This window comes from Cervus canadensis, chromosome 29 (assembly GCF_019320065.1).
Source record: "Cervus canadensis isolate Bull #8, Minnesota chromosome 29, ASM1932006v1, whole genome shotgun sequence".
In the NCBI taxonomy this organism is placed as follows: Eukaryota; Metazoa; Chordata; class Mammalia; order Artiodactyla; family Cervidae; genus Cervus; species Cervus canadensis.
This window is the reverse complement of record NC_057414.1, coordinates 42,939,014-42,964,458: the sequence shown is the minus strand read 5'-3', so window position 1 is coordinate 42,964,458 and position 25,445 is coordinate 42,939,014. Positions and strand designations below refer to the sequence as shown.

At 60.2% G+C, this 25,445-nt stretch overlaps 3 protein-coding genes across 10 annotated transcripts in view; 1 reads left to right on the top strand and 2 right to left on the bottom strand.

Moving 5' to 3' along the window:
- The window catches only part of CHKA (choline kinase alpha), a 56,916-nt gene extending 51,990 nt beyond the window's left edge, over positions 1-4,926 (top strand). For all 3 annotated transcript variants that reach the window (XM_043451705.1, XM_043451703.1, XM_043451706.1), the window contains one exon: positions 3,843-4,926. In XM_043451705.1, the coding sequence (XP_043307640.1) occupies positions 3,843-3,902 (60 nt within the window). In that variant the 3' untranslated portion in view covers positions 3,903-4,926. The remainder of the gene's footprint in view (positions 1-3,842) is intronic.
- A 1,861-nt stretch (positions 4,927-6,787) lies between these two features.
- TCIRG1 (T cell immune regulator 1, ATPase H+ transporting V0 subunit a3) lies at positions 6,788-18,440 on the bottom strand. 3 transcript variants are annotated; one of them, XM_043452029.1, is made up of 20 exons: positions 18,329-18,440; positions 16,006-16,214; positions 15,567-15,645; positions 14,275-14,495; positions 14,105-14,190; positions 13,711-13,837; positions 13,541-13,623; positions 13,325-13,418; positions 13,032-13,244; positions 12,232-12,376; positions 9,642-9,781; positions 9,397-9,554; positions 9,229-9,319; positions 8,640-8,758; positions 8,350-8,563; positions 7,893-8,015; positions 7,684-7,788; positions 7,491-7,608; positions 7,155-7,332; positions 6,788-7,073 (listed from the first exon to the last, which is right to left on the bottom strand). In XM_043452029.1, exons 2-20 carry the CDS (start codon positions 16,120-16,122, stop codon positions 6,995-6,997), a joined length of 2,490 nt encoding a protein of 829 aa, XP_043307964.1. In that variant the 5' UTR covers positions 16,123-16,214; positions 18,329-18,440; the 3' UTR covers positions 6,788-6,994. The 3 variants fall into 3 exon arrangements, with proteins under 3 accessions (XP_043307964.1, XP_043307965.1, XP_043307963.1); XM_043452030.1 differs by having other exon boundaries at positions 16,006-16,126; positions 18,329-18,437; XM_043452028.1 differs by lacking the exon at positions 16,006-16,214 and having other exon boundaries at positions 18,329-18,406.
- Positions 18,441-21,401: 2,961 nt separating this feature from the next.
- NDUFS8 (NADH:ubiquinone oxidoreductase core subunit S8) lies at positions 21,402-25,445 on the bottom strand. Of its 4 annotated transcripts, none has more exons than XM_043452447.1 (7): positions 25,359-25,445; positions 24,375-24,438; positions 24,236-24,286; positions 23,591-23,680; positions 23,323-23,495; positions 21,669-21,797; positions 21,402-21,583 (listed from the first exon to the last, which is right to left on the bottom strand). In XM_043452447.1, exons 2-7 carry the CDS (start codon positions 24,436-24,438, stop codon positions 21,452-21,454), a joined length of 639 nt encoding a protein of 212 aa, XP_043308382.1. In that variant the 5' UTR covers positions 25,359-25,445; the 3' UTR covers positions 21,402-21,451. The 4 variants fall into 4 exon arrangements, with proteins under 4 accessions (XP_043308382.1, XP_043308385.1, XP_043308383.1 ...); XM_043452450.1 differs by lacking the exon at positions 25,359-25,445 and adding an exon at positions 25,136-25,158; XM_043452448.1 differs by lacking the exon at positions 25,359-25,445 and adding an exon at positions 24,930-25,139.

Genomic DNA, 25,445 nt, shown 5'->3' with positions numbered 1-25,445 from the left:
ATTAAAAAAGACAGTTGCTCCTTGGAAGGAAAGCTTTGACAAACCTGGACAGTGTCTTAAAAAGCAGAGACATCACATTGCTGACAAAGGTTCATATAGTCAAAGCTATAGTTTTTCCAGTAGTCGTGTACAGACGTGCATGTTGGACCATAAAGAAAGCTGAGCACCAAGGAATTGATTCTTTTGAACTGTGGTGTTGGAGAAGACTGTTGAGAGTCCCTGGGACAGGACGGAGATCAAACCAGTCAATCCTAAAGGAAATCAGCCCTGAATATTCATTGGAAGGTCTGATGTTGCAGGTGAAGCTCCAGTACTTTGGCCACCTGATGCGAAGAGCCGACTCATTGGGAAAGACCCTGATTCAGGAAAAGATTGAAAACAAAAGGAGGAGGCAGCAGAGGACGAGATGGTTAGATAGCATCACCAACTCAATGGACATGAATTTGAGCAAACTCTGGGAGATGGTGAAGGACAGGGAAGCCTGGCAGTGCTGCAGTCCATGGGGTTTTAAAGGACATGGCTTAGCAACTGAACAAGAGTGGAAACACAACATCCTAGAATTTGTGGGATGCAGTTAAAACAGTGTTTGGAATCTTTTGGTTTTGTAGCTTAAACATTTGTTCTGGGTAAGAAGAAAGTTCTCAAACTAGTAACATAAGCTTCTACCTTGAGAAGCTAAAAAGTGAAAAACCAATTAAACCCAGAGTATATAGAAGTAGAATAAAGGTAAGAGCAGAAATCATTGAAATATAAAATATTAAAAATAGAGAAAAAGTCAGTGATACCACAGAAGTATTTAAAAATATCTGGCTATACTGAGCAAGAAAGGAGAAGGCAGACATTACCAAAACCAGGTACAGAGAGAGGCCATCCTCATAAAGTCGGTAGATGTTAAAGTACAAGAGTGAGAAACAACTCTGCCTGCAGATCTGACGACTTGCTTGAAACGTGCCAATTTCTTGGAAGATAAAAATGGCCAAAACTGACATCATAAATGGCCATGTATTTATTAAATTGAACTGATAATCAAAAACCTGTAGACTAAACTTCAGGTCCTGGTGAATATTATCAAACATTTAAGGAAGAAATAACAGTCTAACAGAAACTTTTAGAAAATAAAGGGGGAGGGATCATTTCTCAGCTCATTTGACGAGACTAGCATGACCCTGACACCAAAACTAGACATTTCAAGAAGACTGCACATCAGTGCCCTTCATGGACATCACCCAAAAGCCGTTACCAAAGTACTGGCAAAAGTAAATCCAATATATATAAAAGGATAATTATTGTATGACCAAGTGGCATTTATCCCTGAAATGCAAGACTGCCATCGACATTTGAAAAACCCATTAATGTAATTCACCATGTTAACAGAAGAAAGGAGAAGAATCATGCAGTCACCTCAGTGAACGCAGGAAAAGTGTTTGACAGAATTCAGTCATTTGGAACACCTGTTCACGACAGAAAGTCTCAGCAAACTAGTAACGGAGAACTTCCTCAGCCAGGTAAAGGGCTTCATGGGAGCCCACAGCGGGCCGTGACAATCAACAGTAAAGGACCAGACGTTCCTCCCACATGTGCCCCAGGTGGAGAGCAGGCCAGGGTGTGCGTGCTGAGTTCTCGCCCGTACAGGAAGGTGAAAGAAGAAAACTGCCTTTATTTTATAGGTGACATGATTGTGTACATGGAAAGATAGAAAAGAGTCAATAGAAAAGCTGTTTAAATCACTGAGTTTATCAAGGTCATAGGACACAAGGTCAATATGCAAAAGCCAGCTGCATTCCCATGTGCTGGAAACAATTTAATAGTTTGGCATAAAAAATGTGAAATACTTAAAATAACATGCATGATCTGTACACTGACAATTAATTATAAATAGAGAAATAACCACATGTTTGGATTTAGAAGACTTAAAATGTTCATTCTCCCCAAACCAATCTCTGCGTCTCCATGACGCCATCAAAACCCCACAGGCTTTTGATAGACATTGACAAGCTGATTCTAAAACTTACGTGAAAGTGCAAAGGCCCTGGAATAACTAAAACACCAAAATTGTAGAACAGAGTTTGGAAGACATGCTACCTGATTTCACAGTTTACCAAGCAAAATAATTAAGATCATGTGGTGTTGGTATAAAGACATACATAAATCAGATGGAATAGAATTGAGTTCCAGAAATGGACTCCTACACACATAGGCAACTGGTATTCCCCAGAAAGGCCAAGAAAGTTCATTGCAGGAAGGGTTAGATTTTCCAAATATGACATGGGAACAACTGAATAAGCTGTACAGAAAAAAGATAATGAACTTTGAACTTGTACCATACACAAAAGTTGACTTGAAACAGATAATAGACCTAAATGGAAAAGCTAAAATGGGAGAAAAGCTTCATGACTGTGGCAAAGATTTTTGGAGGTTACATACAGCTCTCACCATCAAAGAAAAAAGATACAATAGATTGGACTGATTCAAAATTTACAACTTTTTGTTTTTTGAAAGACATCATTAAAATGAAAAGCCAAGCCACAGACTGGGAGAAAATATTGCAAATTTACATGTGACAAAGACTTGTGTTTAGAATGTCCAAAGAACTCATAACTCAGCAAGAAAGCAAACAACTTACTTTATGAAAGGACAGAAGATTTGAACACGATGCAGAAGATAAATGACCAGGAAGCATCTGTTCTTCTGCTGATATAGTCATGAAAGAAATGCCAGTTAAAGCCCAGAGAGATGCCCTGCACACCCGTGTCAGTGGGTAGAACTTAAACCGACAATGCTGAATGTTGGCAAGAAGGTGATGTCACACACTGCAGGTGGGACTGCAAGAGGGGGTGACCAGTGTGGAAAACAGTTGCCTCTTATCTAAAGTCAAATACACACTTAACCATACAGCCCAGCAGTCCCTCTCTTTGGTACTGAGCCAAGAGAAATGGAAGCCTGTTTGCACACCAAGACCCGAATTCACATGCTCTGATAGCCGCAGACCGGGAGCATTCTACGTGCCCAACATCAGACGACTGTGTGACCACGCTGCGTTGGGGCCATGTCACAGAGAACTGCTCCGCACCAGACGGACGAACACTGCCCTCCCCAGCCACGCAGAAGTGTCCCTGACCCCAGAGGGGCCGTGTCTGATGATTCCGTTCACGTGGAAGCATTCTGTTGCAGCCTGGAGGGCCTGACTGCGGAGGCCCCGAGAACTCGGAGGGTGACGGCGGTGCTGGTGGTAGGCTGGCTGTGTGCTTTAGCCAACACCGCACGTTTTAGATGAGTGAGTTTGTGTTGGTTTATAAATTCTCCCTCAGTGTTCAGGTTTTTTAAGGTGATGCTATAATCAGCTGGCACAGCAGGCTTCTCAACTTGGAGTGGTCCTTCAGAAACTGTCCCCACACTGATGGACCGACGGGGGGGACAGACCAGGGACACGCGGGCTGGCCAGGTGTGCTCACTCCCTCCTTTTAGTAAGCGTGCCGCAGTGATCCCAGCACATACGTGGCACACACACGCATCCTGTCTTCCACCTTGGTGCCACACTTGCTGACGCCCAAGGGCCTTGGGCTTTGGAAGAGGAGCCTGTTGGGGCTGTCAGCCTGTGTCCGTAGCGTTGGAAGTGAATGAGTTGGTGCACTGTGGCAGCGCCAGGTCCATAGACGGACGTCCCGTCTCCTGTCTGGGTCGGCAGGGCCGGGCCAGCGCGGCAGGCCGCAGCGGGGAGCTGGGCTGCCAGTGGGAGAGGATGGCCCTGGGGCAGCACGGCTGCTGGACGGCCCGCAGCGGCTCCCTCTGTGCCGGGGACAGGTGGGACCCTTGGTGAGGCCACTCTTGCTTGTGTCTCCTAGGAGTACGCCCAAGCCAGGTTCGATGCCTACTTTGACCAGAAGAGGAGGCTCGGGGTGTGACCATGTGCGGCCTTCCTGCCTGCATCCCTGGAAGGCGTGGGGGTGGCCGAGCCCGCGGCGCCTCTGTGCTCCGACCACTGTACCCGCGGCCGGAAGGCTCAGACGTCGCGCCGCCCAACACAGATGTGTATGATACGAAAGACTGTATTAAAATTGAGTAACATTTATTTCTTATCTCGTTTACGACCTCACTAGGACTCTGAGATTGGGAAGCAGAATTATAGTACACTAGTGCAATAGTGCAATATCTCAGACCCCTCTCATCTAGAGAAGACGCTTCTGTCGCAGGTGCCTTTTGTGGTTAATGTTGATCTTTACACGATGTGAATGGCCGTGCTGGCGGACAGCGCTGAGTGGGCCCTGTGATGGGCGTGCAGACACTGCCCGCTCCCGAGGGGGCGGTGACACTGTGACCATGCTCCTTGGCTTGACCGCCCCCGACGGCGCGGGGGGCGCGGGGGCTGTGAGGAACGTGGCTACCTGCTTCCTGTCGTCCGAACTTCCCTCCGCCGGTGAATCTCACCCCAACTGGATGTGCCCCTCCCCATGCCCTCTAACAAAGTGCTTTATTAACCCTGGCTTCGGGGCGGGTGGCAGGCCATGGCCACCGAGGGCCACGTGGACACACCTGTCCCCCCACCTGCTCTCTGCCCCCGGCTCCCACCCCCCCTGCTCAGCCTGGAGCTGGGGCTGCTCCGGCAGGGCTAGCCCCCCGCCCCCAGGCCTGGTCCTGCCCGTGCCCTCGGAAAACTCCTGCCACCCCGGTGCTGGGGCCTTGGCGTGCCCGTGCCCGCTGCCCATTCATGTGGTCATCGCACGGCCGTCCCAGTGGGAGACCACAGCCCATGGGTGGAGTCGGGGGCATGGATAGAATATAGCTGTGAAGTCCATGTATATTAAATGTCCTTTGGGATAAATCCTTTTGTTTTTTACTCTGAACTCTTATTTGAATTGTTTTTTTGTGCATACATTCCTGCTACCACAAAGATTGTACTATACAAACAATAAAAAGTATAAAAGCCTATCTCTGCCGTCACCTGGGATGTGTCCTGAGTCTCTGGGTTGGGGGGACGCAGCTGCTCCCGATGCGGCAGGATGGGCGGGACGGTGGGGTGGCCGGGCAGGTGGAGGGCGACCACCGCCCGTCCTTCCAGATGTCTGGAGCGTGGCCGGGAGGGGCCCTCGATGCTGTGCCCTCTGTGCGAGGTCTTGGGACACAGCCCCCAGCTGCTGCCTGTGCCCACGAGGCCCTCCGCCCCTGCCCCGTCTGCCTTAGACCCCAGGACTCTGCCGGGTGGCGCCCCGCAGGGTCGAGTCCGCTCTGAAGTCACGGCTCGGGTGGCAGCTCTCTTCTCAGCCCCACCCTCGCCCCCTCCTCACTGCTTTCATCCCGGCTTCCCATCTCCTCAGTGTCCTCCTGGGTCAGACTGCACACTCGCGGGAGCAGGGGTCAGGCTTGTCCCCGGCGCAGGTGCCCGCCCCCCCACCCCGTCCCTGCGTCTCCTGAGGGTGACCTCCAGCCCCGGGGTGCCCCACCCCAAGCCCTGGGTGTGCTGGTCCCACAGCTCCCAGCGCGCTCAGCCAGGCTGCCAGCTGTCCGTGCGGCCAGCCTCTCTCTTGGCTCACACCTCCCTCCCCCGAAACACGCCCGGCTCGGCACTGGGCACCTGCCCCACCTGCGAGTGCTCACTCTGCTCCCCAGGAAGGTGAAGCTCGGAGTCCTGGGCTCAGTCCAGTTCCTGAGACACACGCCGCCCTCTGTTCCTAACCAGATGCTTCTCTTTCTTGGAGCCGAGTCTCTGCCAGGCATGTGGGCTGTAGCCCAGCGGCCTGGGGCCCTGAGCCGGGGCAGCCCTGGACTCCAGAGGGACAGGCTCCTCCCAGCAGCTGGCCAGATGGAGCCACAGTGGTGGGGCCTCCTCCCTGCTCGCTGTGCCCGGAGCGTCTCTGCCTTCAAGGCAGCCTTTGTTCCTGGGGCCTGCAGCCGGAAGAACCACTTGGCAGCTCCTCCGCAGAAGAGTGTGAGGCCTCTGGGAAGCACTGGCTCTGCCCTCCAGCCAGCAGTGGGTCCCAGGTCAGAGACGCCCACAGGGTGCCACCTTCCCCCAGCAGCTGGACAACCAGGGGGCAGGATTGCCCACCAGGGTGGGGGGGGTGGGAAACGGGTAAGATGGTGGCCTCTGGGGACAGGAAGGGAGGCAGGGCGTGGGGTCCGGTTCAGCCCTTTTTTGACCCTCAGAGCCCTGGGCAACACTCGGGGTGCCCTGGACAGCCTCTGCCCACATCTGCAGGAAGGTGGCCTTGGGTGTGACCCGCCATCCCCCATGGACTGATGCACTGTCTCCTGTGCAATGCGGGTCACACAGTGCCCCAGGCTGCTCTCTGCTCCAGAGCTTCGTGAGTGCCAGTGGCCAGCGCCAGCATAAGGACATGAGAATCTGGCCAATTCATGCCAAGCACCTCCCTCCACACCCTGAGTATCCGAGACATCATCCTACAGTTTGCATACCTCCAAGGACAGGGAGCTCATTCACTCCCCCTGGTCCAGCCTGGGACAACAGTCATCCTGAGCTAAAATGCGCTAGACACATCTGTCATCTGTCCTAGTTCTGCCCTCTCCCCCGTTCCCCGAGTCTGGGGGCCCTGCAGATGTGTTTCTGGGCCTCTGGTGACATCTTGAGGCCCCAGATCCTAGATCAGTGCTTCCCACCTCTCCACGCCCCATATCAGCTTCAGCTGCAAAGACAGACCTCAGAGAGACATAGGCTGGGACGGTGTCCCTCAAACCAGAAGAGGCTCCCGAGGAAGGACCAGCCCAGCGAGAGCCCAGGCTCCTGCACACCAGCCTCCCAGGCCCTGCCTCTCAGACAAGACCAAGACACCGGTCCTAGGCCTTCTTCGTCTTTTATTATTTTTTTAACTCGGTCGCACCGTGTGGCATTGGGATCATAGTTCCCTGAACAAGGATCGGACTGTATTGGAAGCACCGTCCCTGTATTGGAAGCGTGAGGTCTTAAGTGCTGAACCACCAGGGAAGTCCACGGCCTCGGTATTTGTTTCCTGCTCCGCGCAGTAAGGGCAGGTTGTGGGCGTTACTCATCCTCCACGGCAAAGGTGAAGGGGCTCAGCTTGTAGCCGGAGCCCGAGTAGAACTTGTTCTGGAACTCCACCCTGGGGGAGGAGAGAGCTGGTGAGGACCCCTGCCCCCCAGCCCGCCCCCCGCGCTGCCCGCACCAGCCCGTGGCCTCTCACCAGTGCAGCCGCAGCGCGTGCAGGAAGGCCGAGAGCCCCTCCATCACCAGCAGGATGGCCACGGTCATCACCGCGAAGGCGGCAAAGACGGGGACCAGCACCACGGCCTCCACGCCCATCTCCCTGCCCAGGCCCAGGCCAACTCGCATCACCATGGCCCACAGGACCTCCGACAGTTCTGCAGGTGAGGGAGGAAGCGGTGGGAACCGCCTCGGCGTCCCAAAGTCCATCCTCCCCGAGGGTCAGCAGGGGACCCCACTCCCCACCCCCCCTTTCCAGACAGGGACACTGGGAAGTGCCGGGAGGAGATGTGTGGGGGGAGGCGCCGGGACTCACGGGCATGGGCCAGGCTTAGGGCCCAGAGGCGCAGGTAGGAGGCCGTGTTGGAGATGCAGCCGAGGCAGAACTCGATGGTGTGGATGGCCTGGTGCATGAACACCTCGGACAGGACAAACTGGGGGGGGACGGGCAGCAGTGAGGGGCAAGCCGGGTCGCTGGCCTCCTGCAACCCAGGGAGTCCCACACCCACCTCTTCCTCCTCTTGGTCCCCGGGGCATGCGGCCTTCTCCTCATCAGAGTTCTGGCTGGCCACAGACACGTCGGGCTGGCCCAGAAGCCCGGCCTTGTCCTCATCCTGGAGGTGGGAGCAGCAGCATCAGCAGACGCACAGGCCAGGCGGGCTCTCACGGCCCGGACGCGACCCTCCGCGCCCAGTCCACACGCCTCCCCTGCCCCTACCAGCGGTCGCCGCCTCCGAGACTGGCGGCGCTGGTGCTTCCGGCGCAGGAACAGCGGAGTGCCCAGCAGCAGCACGGGCACCGTGGCCAGGGCCAGGACCACCAGAGTGGACTGCACCACCTCCTGCGAGGGAGGGGCGGGAGTCAGGGCGCCACGCGGTTCCCGGAGCCCAAGGAGCCTGCCCCCAACTCCTCCGCCGGGGCCCCTCACGGAGCAGGGACGCCGCCCCACACGGAGTTCTGGGAGGATGGCACCCCAGGCTTCCAGCACCCCCTCGGCTGGACCATCTCTGCTGGTCCTCCGACCTCCCTCCTCGTCTCACGGCCTCAGGTCTGCATCCCGCTTTTCAGACCAGGAGCCTGCCACCAAGGGGCGGGGCCCCGTAGTGGGGGTGGGCCCACCCGGCCCCGCCCCGGCCCCGCCCACCGGCCCCGCCCACCGGCCCGGCCCCGCCCACCTGCCCCCGGAAGAGCGGCCGGTTGGTGGGGCTGCGCGAGAAGAGGAACATGTTGATGAAGTGGATCAGGATGCTGGGGGCCGTGGCAGCGCTGTCGGCCGTGAAGCACAGCCACTTGTAGATGACCAGGAAGACCAGGTAGCCGAACAGCCCCAGCAGGAAGACCAGCTCAGGGAGGGTCTCCAGAAGCAGCCGGTGCCACTGGCCGAAGTGCCTGGGGCAGGGGCGTCGGGTCACCAGGCCACTCTGGCCCTGCTCAGGCCCCCCAACCCCAGGACCCCGGCCCTCACACGTGGTTGAAGACTCCCAGGACCACCCCGAAGGTCATGTGGGTGACCCCCAGGATGACGGACATCTTCATCTTGAAGGAGTTGAGGAAGCTCAGGTGGTTGACCGCCAGGCTCCAGACCTGGGGGAGCAGGAGGGCCAGGGGGTCACAAAGGGGCCTCCCCACCCGAGTCACTCTCATCGGCCTGTGTGTGCCCCTCCAGGGCCCCCTGCACAATCCGTCACCCACCCGATGAGGGGCAGCAGAGCGGCATGGTTCGGAGCACAGCCTGGGCCCCTACCCCAGTTCCTCCTGGCTGGGCAACTCTGGGCATGTACCCTCAGCTTCCTCATGTATGAAACGGGGAGAGTGTGCACTGGCATGCACTCCATGGAGTTGTCACAAGGACTGGACACAAAATCATTTCAACAAGGCCTCAGAACGGTGCCTGCCTGGCACAGAACACTGTCCTTATCAGGACTCACTTCTCTGCTTTTCAAGTGGCCGCAGTGTGGGCCCTGCCAGGCAGGCCCTGGTCTGGGGGACCCTGAGCGGAGAGCCCCAACCCACCCTCCCGCCCACACCACCCCAGACAGATGGCCAGAACTCACAGGGTCGATGCCGAAGGGGTAGGGTCCCAGGAAGACGCCGGTGACATTGGGGTCCAGGGCAAGCAGCTGGTGCTGGGCCAGGAAGGCATCGCTGTGACAAGAGCGGGGAGGGGGCAGTCAGGGGCCTAGGGGCCTCAGGACTGCAGTAGGGGAGTGGCCGGGCCTCACCTCCAGCCGGACTGGTTGGCCATGGCTGCCACGCTCCAGCCCGAGGGGAAGATGGCTGTGGCGCGGCTGAAGCACTCGTTGTAGATGAAGCCGGTGTAGACGGAGAACAGGCCCATGAGCAGCAGCAGGTAGCGGCCCCCGAAGAAGGTCCTCCAGATCTGGGGGTGTGGGTATGGTGAGAGCCAGCCCCAGCCATGCCTGCACCCTGCTTCTCCCCCAACCCCCAGCCCCCCGCCACCCCTCACCTCGTTCTGTGCTGACTTCACAGCCGGCTGGTTCTCGGCCAGCACCATGGCCAGGGCAAAGAGGAACATCAGCAGCCCGTGGCCCACGTCACCAAACATGACAGCAAAGAGGAAGGGGAAGGTGATGATGGTGTAGGGCGCTGTGGGCAGACGGGCCACACTGTCAGCCAGGACCCCGGCCCTGTAGAGAGGCCCCCAAGCCAGGGTCCAGGGCCTCAGGAGACACAAAGGTGGTGTTTGCCGGGCAGGGCCGCCACACCACTTGCCCGCATGCAAGAGCCAGCCATCTACTAGCTGTGCAAACTTTGGCTAGTGTCTTAACCTCTCTGAACCTCCATCTACCCATGGGCAAAATGGAGATAACAATACCACTACTTTCTGGGGCTATTAAAAATGAGACAGCAGGCCATAAATAAGCAATATAAACTCATTAGTTCTAGCTATTATTTATGAAAAGAGCTTTAAGCAGAAGCACAGAGAGCCCAGTGGAAGTCCTGGCTGGCCCGTGGCAAGTTCCAGAAGGCCAAGTTGGTCACTTCATCTTTGGGGCCTTAGCTTCCCTTTAGCAAATAGGGAGAATTTCTCACAGATGTTAGGATTCTAATGCACATCCCAGTTATGGGTCGAATTGTGCACCCCGCCCCCACAAAGGTAGGTTGGAGTCATAACCCCCAGCTCCTTAGAAAGTGACCTCATTTGGAGATCCAATCTTTACAGATGTAACCAAGTGAAAACGAGGTCAGTAGAGTGGGTCCTAATCGAATATGACTGCTGCCCTTAGAGAATGGGTGAATTTGGACCTTAGACACAGACACTGGAGAAGGCCATGCGAACGTGAAGACGGCTGCCTGCCAGCCAAGGAGAGAGGCCTTAACAGAAGCCCCCTCAAGCTCTCAGGAGGAACCAGCCCTGCCAACACCCTGATCTCAGGTTTCCAGACTCCAGAATGGAGAGATGATAAATACCTACTGTTGAAGCCACCCCATCGGGGATGCTCCGTTACGGCAGCCAGAGCAAATGAATACCTCCCCAGAGCTATTGCTGAGAGCTGGGGGCACATCAGCAGCCGTGGATATCTGGGGATCAGACTGCTCCAAGCAGACTGCCACCTGCCAAGGCAGAGGAACTACGGGCAGTCGAAACGGGTGGGAGGAGCGCACATCAAGCTCCCAGGTGCTGTCCTGGAGGGTCAGCAGGCCCCAGAGGACATGCGATCCAGGCCTCGGTCCACACAGCCTCAGATTCCACCCTCAGGTCCTGCTCGTACCACCTTGGGGGCCCCAAACCCTTTCTCCTGCCCACTGGGTGAGGCAGGACCCCTCCCTGGCATCGGACTAAGTCCCACTCCTGAAAGGGCCCTCCTCACGCTTCACCCCCAGACCTCTCCTCCAGGCTCACACGGAGACGCCCTGCAGCCCTCACCCAGCGACACTGGGGACGCTGGGCCACTGGGCACACGGCAGCCAGCCTGCCTCAGGGGGAGTGCTGTCTGGAAGGAGAGGGACCGGGCGGGTGACAGGCCAGGTCCCACGGGCCTCGGGAAGGTGGCCAGGGCCAGGGAGAGAGGGAGCCAGTGCCCGCTGGCCCCAGGATGGACCCAAACAGGAGGGGTGGCCACACCCAGCTCCAGCCTCCTGGGGGCGGGCACCATGCTGCCAAATCTCTCACTTTTTGCCAAAGTCTTAGGAAAATGCAGACTTTTGCCAAAACTCCCTGGTACTTGCAGCAGACGTGCGGCCCGGGTGGCACGGGGCCCTTGGCAGCTCTATGTGGGCCCCTGCTGGGTGCACCAGTCTACAAGCAGCAGCCTTGCCAGGCTGGTGAGCACCCGGGAAGTGCCAGGAGCTGACAGCCTCGCTGCCCGCCCACCAGGGCTGGCTGACAACTGAGGGCGCTGGATGTGGAAGCCCTGCTCGTCGGCCTTGAGACAGACACGCTCCAGTGTGGCCGGACTTCACCCAGGCCTGGCCCTGCTCAGCCGTCCCTTCCCCGCATGCCTCCCCATCCCCTTGAGGTCCCTTACTGGTTTCTCCCGGGAGCACCTCTCTTAAGAGACCACTTGCACCAGAGACCCCACCTCAGGATCTGCTTCTGGGAAAACCTGACCTAGGGCTGTACCCAACTCAAACCTTTCAACATGTCTGGACAACGTGGCCAAACAAAACACACCAGCAGACTGATTCTGGCCTCGTGGGCCACTGGTTTGCAACCTTTGGTGACCACTCATCTTCCCAAGACTGCTCAGAGCTGAACTGTTATCTCCATTTTGCAGATGAGGAAACTGAGGCTCAGAGAAGCTAAAAAACTCATCAAAGTAAGCAAGTAGGATCTCAAACCCGGGCCACTCCTACTGCAAAACTACTGTTCTTTGCACAACTCAGCTGGCTCCCTTGTACGTGTAACAAGGTGGGGTTTTCTGGGGATAAACTCGAGGCCCCAAGGCGCCCCCTGAGAGCATGAGAAGCAGAGCGTGTCTCATCCCAGGAGGCTGGGGCAGCCCCAGCATGGAGACGCAGCCCTGCCAGCCTTCCACCCAGGGCAGCAGCTGACCCTCCCGAAGGCCGGGGCTGCGGGAGGCGGCGGCCCTCACCGGGGTTGACCTCCTGGTAGCGGCCCACACCGTAGGCGTCCACGATGCCCTGGAAGCTGGCCGTGAAGCGGTTGGTACGGATGAGCGTGGGGGGCATGTCCCGGCAGGGGATGCAGTGAACCACGGCGCTCACACCCGCCTCGCTCTGGGGCACCCAGCAGGCAGACAGACAGACAGACAGACAGAGAAGGCTGAATGCAGGGGCCTCCAGGGGCCTCGGACCTCCCCAGCCAGGCAGAGCTGGAGAGGCAGAGCACTGTGGGGACTCACCCGGGGCAGCCCCTTCTCTCCCTGTGAAACCGGATGACCAGCCCCACCTGCCCCCTGTTCAGGAGGCTTTAGAGATGGCCAGAGACTGGACCAGAAGTCACTTGGGAGACACAAGCATGTTTCTCCCCATCCAGGTGGCTGGGGAGAGCAAGCCCCTTGTTGCCACCGGTGACCCTGCCTACCGTGGCCACCCCCTGCAGGCAGGGTCAGCACACCCATTTCACAGATGAGCCCAAGGCTCCCTCCAATCAGCCCAAGGTCACAGGGCCAGGGCCTGCAGAGCCTGGATCTCAACATGGTTCTAACACCCAGCACGGCCCACAGGGTACGACGGCCCATCCCAGGGCCTCAGGGAGAAGTGGGGGTGGGGAGGGGGCTTGCGGGGCCAGAGTCATCCTGGAGGACTCCCTGGAGGAGGGTGAGCCCCGGGAAAGGCAGCACACCCATGGCACGGGGAATGGGAAGCGTGTTGTGAGGAGGAGCCCCTGCCTGGCAGTGGGGCGGGGGGGAGGCCCCCCACCCCCACTCACCGAGCTGTCCTGCAGAGCCTGCTGCAGGGCGGGCAGGTCGCGTGTGGCACACCAGGCCTCGGCGATGAGGCACTTGTGCGTGGAGCTCACGCTGCACTGGTTGAGGGCCAGGTACACGGCCTTCATCTTGCGGATCTGCACCTGCCAGGGCGGCAGCAGCCTCTGCACACGGCCCAGCACCTGGCTTAGGAAGCGCTCCGTCTCCCCCAGGACCTGTGGCCAGAGCGGCGGTCAGGGGGGCGGTGGGCCGGCGGGGTGGCGGCCGGAGGTCCACCGCGGCCGCGGGCACCCACCTCCTGCAGCTCCTGGCTCTGCTGTTGCAGCTGCTGCAGGGCCGCGCGCCGGGCCGCCTCCTCCTCCGCGAATGGGAAGACGTGGCAGTGGAAGCTGGCAGGGAGCCGGGCGGTGAGCGGGGCCCGGGGTCCAGGCCGCGCCCGCATGAGTGTGGAGGATGGTGTGGGCTCAGCGTCAAGGGTGGGGGGGGACACCCAGGGCCCCGGGGGGCTCACCAGTCAGTGATCTTGCGGATCTTCTGCCCAATCTGCCCGCCCCAGTAGGAGATGAGGAAGGTCATCCACGTGGCAGGCTCACCCTGCGGAGGGGGGCCCAGGTCACCCTGCAGTCCCCACCCCGGGGGGCGCACCCCCACCCAGGCCGCCCCCCGCCCGCGCCTGCACACCGTCACCGGGTCCTCCAGCTGCTGCTCCGTCTCCCGGAAGCTGGCGATGAGGAAGCCGCGGCAGGCCCTCCAGAGCAGGCGCTCCAGGGCTGCGGCCTTGTGGGGTTCCACCGCACCGGCCACGAAGCTGCGGGGCCAGGCGGGGCTGGGCAGGGGTTGCGCCGACCTCCCCTCCCCTCCACCCCGCCTCCCCATCCGGGCCAGGCACACCACCCCTCACCCCCACGGGGTAGGCAGAAGCCCACCCGGCGCACACACAGCTAGGAGGGGAAGAAACACGTGGGCCAAGGGGAATCCCAGGCCTGAGGGAGGAGGAGGCAGGGGACAGTCTGAGGGAGCACTGGACAGGGAGTCTGCGCTGATCGGAAAAAGCGCCAAGCTGCCCCTCACTTACTTGACCCTTAGGTCCTGGTGCGGCCCTCCGGGGGCCTGGAGCAGGGGGGTCCTTTCCGACGGCCCATCTATGTGCGTGGCTGCCGACTAGGAGCCGAGAGGCACCGTGAGCCCCAGCCTGGGGGGCCCGGCACCCCTGCCCTGCACCCCCGCCCGGGGGGCTACACTGACCGGGGGGCTGTGGCCCTGGCCCAGCACAGCCGAGTGGAGCTGCAGTTGGTGCCACTGGGCCCGCAGGGCCTGCTGGTTGCCCCGCACGTCCCGGAGCTCCTGAGCCAGGCGATCAGTCTCCTCCTGGATGCGCAGAAGGTCGCGGGGCGGGGGCGCCGGCAGCCCCCCTTCGGGCAGAGGCAGCGTCAGCCCAGCCCGCCGCACCTCCTCCTGCAGGAAGGCTGGGTGCGGAGGGGAGGGGTGTCAGGGAGCACCGCTCGGGGGCCGCCACCAGCTAATGGCTGCTACTAGCCAAGGGCTGGAAGGCTTCCCCAGCAGTTCATCAGGCAAAGAATTCCTCCTGCCAGTGCAGCGGACACCGGAGACCCAGGTTCGATCCCTGGGTCGGAAAGATCCCCTGGAGGAGGAAATGGCAACCCACTCCAGTAATCTGTCCTGGAGAATTCCATGGACAGAGGAGCCTGGTGGGCTGCAGTCCATGGGGTCACAAAGAGTCAGACATGACTGAGCAACTGAGCGCACACACAGCCAAGGGCTGGCTAACATCTAGGGGATTCCAAACGTCACCTCAAATTCCCCTGGCCACCAGCCAACTGATTCACTGAGTCGAAGACCCCAGGAAAACCTCAGGCTAAACGTCCACCCCTGTGTGTTTACTTTGCTTCCCTGCCCTGGGGCTCTTCTGGGCTGCTCTCCCTCTTTCCCCAGCCCCTGGCCTGGGTCCAACAGCGGTCTCCCGGCAGGCGGCCTAGCACTGCAGGGCCTCGGAGAGCAGCTTGCATGTAGGCCCACGGAGGACTTGCCTGAGTACTTAAAACCCATCAGGCAAGCCAACCATTAACCAGACGCTCTGTCCTCCCACCGTGCCGGGTCCTCCTGGTAGGGGTTTCTGGAACACAACCTAGGGCAGGGGTCCTTCTTGCCCAGGTCCAAGGAAAAGCTACTCCTTGGGGCACCGAGCCAAGATTGGTGGCCTCTGCTCACCCCAGTCCACCGGCAGCAGAGAAAGTTCTGTCCATGCTTCTCTCCTGCTTAGAGACCTACAGGTGGTGCTCAGCATCTGCAGGATGATGTCCTGAGTTCTCACTCGGCGCTCAAGGGCTCGTCCAAACCCTGGCCTGGGCATCAGCTCAGCTCACTCAGGAACACCCCACAGATCCCAGCTGCCCTGGCCTGGCTCTCCCTTCTCTGCCTTCCAACTGGGTGCCTGGGACTCTTCCTTTCAGACTAAGCTCCACTGGCACCTCCTCCAGGAAGCCTGCCTGGGGTGTGCAGGCCCAGGGCCAACTCACTGAAGGTCTTCTCCAACTCTTCGCAGCGCCGAACATCCACCACGAAGCGTCTCTGGAAGGCACTCACCGAGGCGTTGAGCTGTGGTTGTGCATGGAGGGATCAGTATTCCAGGCCGGGGGGCCAAGGAGGTCCCCCACGAGGGCCAGGCTGGCTCTCCTTAGGCCATAGCTGCCTCCCCCAAAAGGTGCTGACCACACCATGACCCTCTCGATGCCCAGCTGAGGACAACCAAGCCCCACGTGGACCAGGGCCGAGGAGGCCTGGCTGAACCCAGGCTGGGGCAAGCGTGAGTAAAGCCAGCCTTCTTGAGAACAGAGTACCCAGGGACAGAGGCCGCTGGGATTTGAGCTGGGCAGGGGGTCAGAACAGGGTGATGGTCCACCCTCTGGGATGCCCAGGGATGAGGCCTCCCCCCACACCCATCCCAGCCCCACTCACATCCCTGAACTCCACCAGGCCCAGCTCCCCGAGCTGGCTCACGCAGGTGTAGGCAGCAGCCGTGGGCAGGAAGAGCTGGACCAGTGCCACCTCCTCGCTCCGGAACATGGAGCCCATGGTCCTGCGGGGCAGGCAGGCCTGGGAGCTCAGGCTGGGAGGCAGGAGACAGGCAGCTGCCCACCGCCTAGGAACTCCACGCTCCTATGATCCTGCAAGGTGCTGTGATCACCCCATCTGACAGATGGGGAAACTGAGGCCCAGGGCGGCGCAGCGGGTGCTGAGGTCACACCAGAAGTAGGCGGCGCAGCTGACGCCACGGCCAGACCCAGAGTCCAACACCAAGCTCCTTCCCAGCTGGGTCTGACTTGTCTGAGACCCCTGCACCCCCAGCTCCTGGCGACACTGGCTTTTCTCACACCTGGCCCCCTCTCTTGTTGTCCCCACTCCGTGACCTGCCCTCACCTCTTCAGGGCCCCAGGTCAAAGGCCACCTCCAGCGCTGGCCCCCTGACCCGCCGTGGCCAGGGGGAGCCCTCGCCTTTCCACCCCAGGGCATATCCATGACAAGGACATGGGGCTGAGGTCTGGCCTGTCCCCTTGGGCAGTCGGAGCCTGCCTCTGTCCTGCGGCATCCGTGTGCTGAGGGGGTGGGGGCCACCCCTGGGCCTTGGGGAAGACTCCGTGGACAGGCAGGGCCTCTGAGCACAGAGGACCTTCCCCTGGGGCCTGGGCAGCCCAACCGCAGCCCAGGGAGGAGTCCTCCAGGTGTCGAAACCACCGAAAGTGAAACTATGGAAACTGAATGGGCAGGAAGGGCCTGGTGGGGGCCCTGCTCCAACGTCGGCGGGGGAGGCTCCCCTGGCCTCCAATGGGCCCTGTGGACACTCAGCCCACAGGCCAGGACTTGACGGCTGCTGCCCTGGGGGCCCAAGGCCGGCCCCGGCCCCTCTGTGGGACTCCATTTCCTTAGCTCTTCCATTGAGGTGGGAAAGGGGCAGGGCCAGGCGAGGGCCCCGCTGAGGGTGAACGTTTGGCGCGCTAGCGGGTCACTTCCTCCCCTGGGTCTGGTTAACTTAAGAATAAATAGGAAAAGCAGCCCCTTCCCCAGCTGGAGAGAATGGCGAGAGACGGCTGGGGGCCCTGAATAGGGGAGGGTGAGCAGACGGCCCAGGGACAGAGGCTCTGAGCCCTGCCCAAGCTGGGGTTAGCTGTGTGTCCTTGGGGGACTCTCCCACCCTCTCTGAGCCTCCACTTCCTCTTTGGGTGAACGGGACTCGGCCACTCAGCAGAAGCAGGACCTGGTGAGGAGATAAAAATAACCAGGGTCCCCATGTACCTCCTCACCTCCACTACCTCAATTAAAACTAACAGCAGGCCTTGGAGGTGAGGGGCACTGTACCCCTGTTTTATAGACGGGTCAGCAGATGGCCAAGTCAGGCAGGAGCCCGGTCTCCGGGCTGCAGGTTTGGAAGTTCCGGCCTGAAGTGTGTCCTCAGAGGGAGGGTTTTTCTTTGCCCCAGGCTCCCTGCAAGGCGGGGCTGGCCAAATGAGGGGTTGCAGGGAGCTAGATCCGGGATCTCGGTGGGCAGCAGTCCAGGACAGCTGCTGTGACCAGTCTGGCCTGGTACCCGGCTCACAGGGCCACGGGGCCTGGCCCTCCCCTTGGGTGGTCAGCACAGGAGTCCAGAGACCTGGTCAGACCCCTCCCCTGGGGTTTCAGCCTTCCACCGGCTCATCCCCTCCCCCTCCTCTACCTTGGCCCCTGCCTGGGCCAGGACCCACACCCGCGACATTTACAGAGCAAATGAAGGGGCCGAGGTCCTTCAGGGTCCAGACTAGTCACTTTTGTGCCCCCCCACCTCCTCCCTTGGGAGGCTGGAGGCTAAGGCCAGTTCCCCAGACACCTCTCCTCTGAGACCCTGGCTCGCCACGATGAGCCGCGCTGCGGGCGAGGGTCTGCACTCTCTTCTAACTCTGCCTCTTCCTCGTTGGGTTGGGCCTCAGTTTCCACATCTGTAGAATGGGTTCCTCCCTCCCAAGAAGATGCAGCAGAGAAAGCTCTGAGGAGAGCCTGGCCCAGCAGAGCTCAATACGAGGGATCACAGGCTGTTAACACCCCCATTCTCCTCCTCTTCCTCCTCTGAGTCGCATCTGTGCACCCCCACCCCCCACCCCCCAACAAGGGCTGACACCCGCGGGCCTGCGGACTGAGCTGCCTCTACTGAACCACACGGGTGGGGGCGCCAAGACTCCCTTCCGGGGCGGAGGGAAGCGAGGGCGGCAGGCAGAGCGGAGGGGCCCGCAGCCCGCTCTGGGGCACTCACCCCGGGTCGGCCGCACGCGGCACCGCTCGACTCCACTCGGATCTCCTGGCTCAACTTCTCTCTGCCTCCGCGGCGCCCACGCAACTCACTTTTCCCCACAGGCGGGGCCGGGAGGGGCGGAGCCATGGAAGCCCCGCCCCCAGGCCGCCCCGGACCCGCCCCCGGAGTCCTGGAGCGGGTGCGCGAGCCCCGGCCGAGGGCGGGTGGGAGGCAGGCCTCGGGCTGGGCCCTCGCTTGCTCGCCCCCTAGGTGGGAAACCGTTCAGAGCCGTGAGCCGCCTAAATCTGGGCGAGGAGGCCCAGACCCCAGGGCAGACACTGGCGTCCACCGTGCACTTCTACAAGGCTGGGATGTGGGGAGGTGCCCAGCCCAGGCCCAGGGGCTACATGTCGGGACCTCCACCACCTGGGCCTGTGGCTGACAAGACCCCCCAATACGCTCGGGCCCCAGGCCGGACCCACGTGTCCCCACCTCTGGGACCCCTTCCCTCTTGAGTGAGGCTGTAGTCACACAGGTCCTTCTATCTTCCTGTTTCTGAGCACCCGCCTGGACTCCAGGCCCAGTGCTCTGGGCCCTTGGGTGGGCGGCTGCCCTTCTCTGAGCCTCTTCCCTCAGAGGCAGCAGGACCCCGAGGGCCAGGCGGCAGACCGCAGCCAGCAGGCACTGGGGAGTGCTCTGCCCTCACTGGCGCTCCTCCTGTGACTGGACTTGTCCCTGTGTCCTTACTCCTAATTAGCTTCATGCAGCCTGTCCGGTCCCAGCCTGTGGGTCACCACTGTCCAGCTGCCTGCACTTTGGACGGGCCAAGACTGTACCCACTGGGGCCCGTCAGATCTGGTGATCCTTGAACCCCCAGCAGAGGAAGGGCCTCTTGTGGTGGTGGTGGTGGTGTAGTCGCGAAGTCATATCCAACTCTTGTGACCCCATGGACCGTAGCCCGCCAGGCTCCTCTGTCCATGAGATTCTCCAGGCAAGAATACTGGAGTGGGTGGCCATTTCCTTCTCCAGGGGATCTTCTCGACCCAGGAATTGAACCTGGGTCTCCTGCATTGCAGGTAGATTCTCTCCCAACTGAGCTATAAGGGAAGCCCAAGGGTCTCTGAGGGGTGGGCAAATGGAGCCCCAGAGCTGGGGGCTGGAAACTGAGTCACAGCCAAGGTGTCTTCGGAAGAGTAGGAGACACTTTTGGTAGGGTTACTTTCAAGGAGAAACTTCAACACAACTGAACTGAGTGCCACTGGGGGCCTCAGGTCAGTGCTTCCTATGTTATAGCAAACTGGAACTCTTAACATGGTTCAAAATGGCCTTAAGAGCTGCACTCTGACCCGGCAGTGAGGGAAGGAATTAAGTCAGGGGCTGGACAGGTTCATATGTGGTGCTAGAGAAGACTCTTGAGAATCCCTTGGACAGCAAGGAGATCAAATCATTCAATCCTAAAGGAAATCAACCCTGAATATTCATTGGAAGGACTGATGCTGAAGCTCCAATACTTTGGCCACCTGATGCAAAGAGCCAACTCATTAGGAAAGACCCCAATGCTGGAAAAGATTGAGGGCAGGAGAAGGGGGCAACAGAGGGCAAAACGGTTGGATGGCATCATCGGATGAATGGACGTAAGTTTAAGCAAACTCTGGGAAATGGGGAAAAGACGGGGAAGACTGGTGTGCTGCAGTTAATGGGGTCAGAAAGAGTTGGACATGACTGAGTGAACAATTTCCCTGTGCACAGACAGACTCAATGTCAAGCATCTAATACTGGCTGTGTCTGAAAAAAAGCAAAACTAGAAGTGATTTAGGATATTCAAGCCTGCCTCTGACAGCTGGCCTGTTTTTTGGAGTTCCTGCTGCCAGCAACCGCCAGGACTAACAGTCCTGGACTCCTTGACACTGCCACGGCTCAAGTTGTCCTTTCTGGTCCTGTACTTCTTACCTCTGAGCCACCCTGTGGGATGTAAGGTCCCCAAAACCTTGGCCAGTGGTGGGACCACACAGGTCCTGGGAGATGGCCCAGTAGGGCCTGGTAAGCAGGCCCATTATGTCAGCAGGTGGTCTGAGAAAGGGGGGTCTCCAGGAATGAGTTGGCCAAAGTCTGGGCTTCTCTGCTGCAGGCCTTCTCAGAGCCTTGAATATGCTCCCGGGCAGAGCCTGTCCCAGGGGAGGCCCCTTGGGGCACTTCCTACACTTACTGATCCAAAGAACACCCTCCCCCTTCTAAGATGCATCTGGGGAGATTAGTGTTTTGTAAAAAAGCACTTTTGGAAATGATGAAGGGAATTCTTGAGCTCTCTCAGACCTCAGTTAGTTTTTTCCTCAAGATGCAAGCTGTGTGACCTTGAGCAAGTCACTTCACCTCTCTGAGCCAGCTTCCTCACTGCTGAGAATGAACTGAAATGTTCTCACACCGCTCAGCACCAAGTCAGAAGGGGTGGTTGTGGGGGCTATTCTACTGGCACTGGTCCCCAGAAGGGACCACATCGCTTTGCTGGGGCTACAAAGCAGGAAGTCCTGAGCAGCAGAGGCCACGCGAGCAGTCTGCTCTGAGGAACTTGGGGAGGAAAAGGGATGTGGCTGGAGGACAGGCAAAGCCAGCTCACGGGCAGCAGGGCTTGTGTCATCCCCTCGTGACTGTTACCCCAGAGCAGGCTTCCCCCCCTCCACCCCTGGCAAGGATGCCCTGGCCTTTCCAAGTTCCTGCTACTTGATGTACTTCTGCCTGCGGTTGGACAAATGAGACTTTGCCCAACTTATTTCTGGAGAGCCCCCTTTCTCAGAAGGCTCTAGGTTCTCAAGAGTCTCAGCTGTGGGTGGTCCTCAGGAGAGGACAGGCCCCGGCCTCACCAACTGGACACACAGGATTATGCAAACAGTGCCCTGAGCCGACCTTCAGCTAAGCCTTTGTGGAATATGCCCAGGAAGACGTGTGGACCGCAGGCTGCTGTGGGCTGGGGCCCAGCCACAGGGAGGGCCTGGCAGGTCCCACAGGAAGGCAACTTGGTCCAAGGATCTGATCCAACGGAAGAAGCCACAGACTGCGGACGGTCCCGGACCAGACAGCAGACGCATGACAGAGGCAGTGGGGGAGGTCAGAGCTTTTTATTGGGCAGGAGGGGCCTCGGCCAGCCGGTCATCGGTAAAGGTAGTCGGCCTGGATGTTGGCGGCGATCTCGGCCTCCCACTTGTCCCCGTTGTTGAGCAGCTTCTCCTTGTTGTATAGAAGCTCCTCGTGCGTCTCCGTGGAAAACTCGAAGTTGGGGCCCTGTGGGCGGGGAGCAGGAGCAGGTGAGTCAGGCCCCTCCCAGGAGCTCCTGCCCCCTCCTCCCCAACTTCGGGGCCCCGCTCACCTCCACGATGGCGTCCACGGGGCAGGCCTCCTGGCAGAAGCCGCAGTAGATGCACTTGGTCATGTCGATGTCGTAGCGCGTGGTCCGGCGGCTGCCATCAGCCCGCGGCTCAGCCTCGATGGTGATGGCCTGGGCGGTGGCACAGGGGACTGTCAGCTGCTAGCCACACTGGCCCCTGGCACAGGATTCAGCCCTCCATGGGCCTACAGAAAGGCCCCTCTGTTGTCCACTCTCAGCCCTCGTGGGCCTTTCCTGACTCCCCTCCTAAGAGGCCACGTGGCACGGCCATGAGGCCGGCCTCTGCATGCTTGCCCGAGCCAACACTCTCATTTGCTATCAGCCAGCACCTCCTGCCCGAGGACGCGAGTCCCACGAGGAGAGGGCTGTTGCCTGCCTGGCACACCATAGCACCTGCAGCCCCAGGGGGTTTCACCCTGTAAATAATGCCCACTTTCTGCTGGCTGCATGTTGAACAACCCTCCCAACTACACCTAGTTATCTCCACTTAATAGATAAGAAAACTGAAGCTCAGAAAGGTGGAGGGCCTTCCCAAAGCCAAGGAGTAAATGAGGGGCAGAGCCCAGACTCAAACACGGGTCCTTAACTCTCAGTTCCCAGGTGCAGCCTGGCACCGCCGAAGGAAGGGGTGGCCCAGGGCTTCCGCAGAGGCGAGGACCTTCAAAGGGATGTGGCCATGGCCCTGAGACGTCCCCAGGAGCGTAAGGCCCACTGCTCACAGAGGGACCTTTGCCTAGTAGCCTCTCTCTTTGTGCCTCAGTTTCCTCCTCTATAAAAATGGGGATAATAACCCTGACCACCTAGAGCTGCTGCAGAGAGAGGTCGTGAGCTTGGCACAGTGCTGGTCTGTGGTCGGCACTCACTGCCCGGATGCCACTGTTATCTCTGGGGGTGCTCCTACGTGCTCCAGAGACTGGGGGCCGCAAGGCCACAGCTCACGGCTGCAGAACCTGGGAGTGATGCAGGAGACAAGCCAGGACTCGGGCGGGAGCCGTCCTGAGTCACAGAGACGTGGCCGGAGCAACCGCTGGGAGGGGGACGCTGTGTTGGCAGTGAGGACCCTGTGCCTGCTGCGTACTGCCGGGCACATCCACCACCTGAGCGCTCCCCACTTTGTCTGTTTCTGCACCCACAGGCTGTGACTCTTGGCAGTCCATGAGGGACCCTCCGACAGAACCAAATGCCAGGGGCTCAAAGGAGCTGCAGCCAGGGGCAGCGGGCGGCCCGGCTGTGGCCCGAGTGGCCCCGGGTCTGGCCCTGTGAAGGGCGCACATGTAGGCAGGGCTCCTGACACTGCTGCTGCACCATGTCAAAGTGGATGCTCCGGCCTGGCTCTCACACTCACGACCAGACCCCCAAGGGCAGGCCCCAAGTGTGTCCTGTGGTCTGCTCAGGACTGGAAGCTTCCCTCCGTTGACTCACCACCTCTGAGTCGGCTCCGGCAAAAAGGCCTCATGGTTCCTATCCCGGGGTAAGTGGCTCAGAGCGGGAGGGGACTTCCCTGGGGACACACCCAGCAGGGGGTTGAGAACTGGGACCCAGGGCTGCCCACGTCTCTCTCTCTCTGCAGCAGACTGTGGCCGCCCCCTCCCAGCAGCCGGGGTCAGGGTGGTGGTCAGCTGGGGTCGGGGCATACCTGGGCAGGGCAGACAGCCTCACAGAGCTTGCAGGCGATGCAGCGCTCCTCACCGGACGGGTATCGGCGTAGTGCGTGCTCCCCGCGGAAGCGCGGGCTCAGTGGGCCCTTCTCAAACGGGTAGTTGATGGTGGCCGGCTCGCGGAACAGGTAGCTCAGGGTCATGCCCAGGCCTGAGGGCAGCACGGGCATGGTGGGGGGGCCCTCCTCCCTCCCACATCTCTACCCACCCTGAGCCCGCCTCGAGCCTCCCGTCCCCCGGGCCCACCTCGGACGAGCTCGGTCCACAGCAGGGTCTGTGCTGCCCGGTCGGTCACCGACTTCATGTCCATCGCGGGCTCCCGCAGGTTCACATACTCTGCAGGGGAGGCGGACAGAGAGGCCATGGCAGGGACCGCGCACAGGCCCTCTTCAAGGACTCCAGCTCAGATGAGGCCTGGCCTCCTAGACGTAAGAGCTGGGTCCCTGGGGGGCTTGTTCATTCACCAAACGCCCCTTGCCTCAGCAACCCTTGAGGCTGGCCTCCGGCCAGGGGCAGTCTTGGCCTGCTTCCCCCTCCGCCTGTGTTCAGGCCCGGAGGGGACGCAGGTGGGGCTTAGGTGCTCGGGTCCTGAGGAGGAGGTACAGGCTCCCAGGGCTCACACCTGGCAGTCCCCTCCTTGTCCCACGCAGGGAGGTCTGAGATCACATGTATAGCCACAGGGAAGGACCACGACCACCCCCCCACACCCTGCAATAACAGACCCCACCCCCATGAATCATCTTGATCACCCGCTTCATTTTACAGAGGGGAAACTGAGGCTCCGAGAGGGGGAGCCCCCAGCAAAGCCAGGACGAGAACCCAGGCCTTCTCCCCTGCCCCCGGCAGGACCATGATCACCCAGCCTGAGGCTCGAGGCACCCCGGGACTCACTGTAGGTGGCTGCCACTGCACTGCTGTGGAGGCCCCGGCCACTGGCACGCCCTGCAAGGAGAAGGGTTACGCCGTGCAGATGTGACCTCATGCCGGGAGGCTGGGCACCCACCCCCAGGAAAGGTGCCCTTGGTCCTACCTGCACGTGCGGCCTGGGCCTGGGCCAGGGCCCGAAGCAGCGTGGGCATGGTCAGGCAGCGCATCTGTGGGGTGTGAAAAGAGAGGCAGGCACAGGTGGGTCCCAGACAGGTGTGGTCCTGCCCATATGAAACTCCAGCACGGCTGGTGCCCTGACCCTTGACCCCAGTGCCACTGTGGCGTCTCGGCCCCTGCTCACCCTCGTTCCTGCCAGAGGCACAGATGGCCTCCCTGTTCCCAGCAGCTGCCCCTCTCAACCTCCAACCTGACCCAGGTAACGCTGCCAACTGCCACCTGCACTTATTGAGAGCTCGCCGTGCCAGGCACAGTGCTAGGGGTCACGGATGAGACGCTGTCATGTTAAGTGACTTGCCCAAAGTCGCATCCTGAAGGGAGGGTTCCTGATGTGAACCAGGCCAAACCCCACCCTTCACATCCCCCAGCCTTCCCCTGCTGGGACCCCTTAAAGGCTTAAATAACCCTCAAGATCAAATTCCTCTCCCCTGCCCCCCGCATCAAGGTCCTTCTGGAACTGCCTCCCTGCCTGCCGAATGACCTTGGGTCTTCTCCTCTGTGATAAGGGGGTCAGGGGGATGGAGGGGGGCTCGAAGAGGCCACGGGTTTAGCCCAGAGCCTGGCACTTAGCCAGAGCCGCAAAGTGCCCTTCCCGGGACCTGCGACCTCTGGCGGGCCCATTTCTTTCGACCGCTGACTTCAGGGTCAGGTGCCCAAACCGGCTCCTTCCTTAACTTTCCTCCTGACCTCTGACCCCACGGAGTCGGCGGCGCATGCGCCCTGGAGGCCGCCGGCGTCTCGGTCACCCCCGCCCCCGGCTGCACGCCCAAGGACACGGCGGCCGCGGGTGCTGAGCAGGCCGAGGTGAAACCTGGGCGCGGAGCCGGCAGGGCCCACGGGGGCCGCACCCCCGCCCCCCGACGCCGCGCTGCCTAGACGCGGCCTTAAGGGCTGAGACCGCATCACCCACCTTGAAGCGCGGCCGCTCCGTCCGGTGCAGCGCGGCCCGTCCGCCGAGAGGCGGAGCCTGCCTCCCGAGACGCTGCCATTGGGCCGG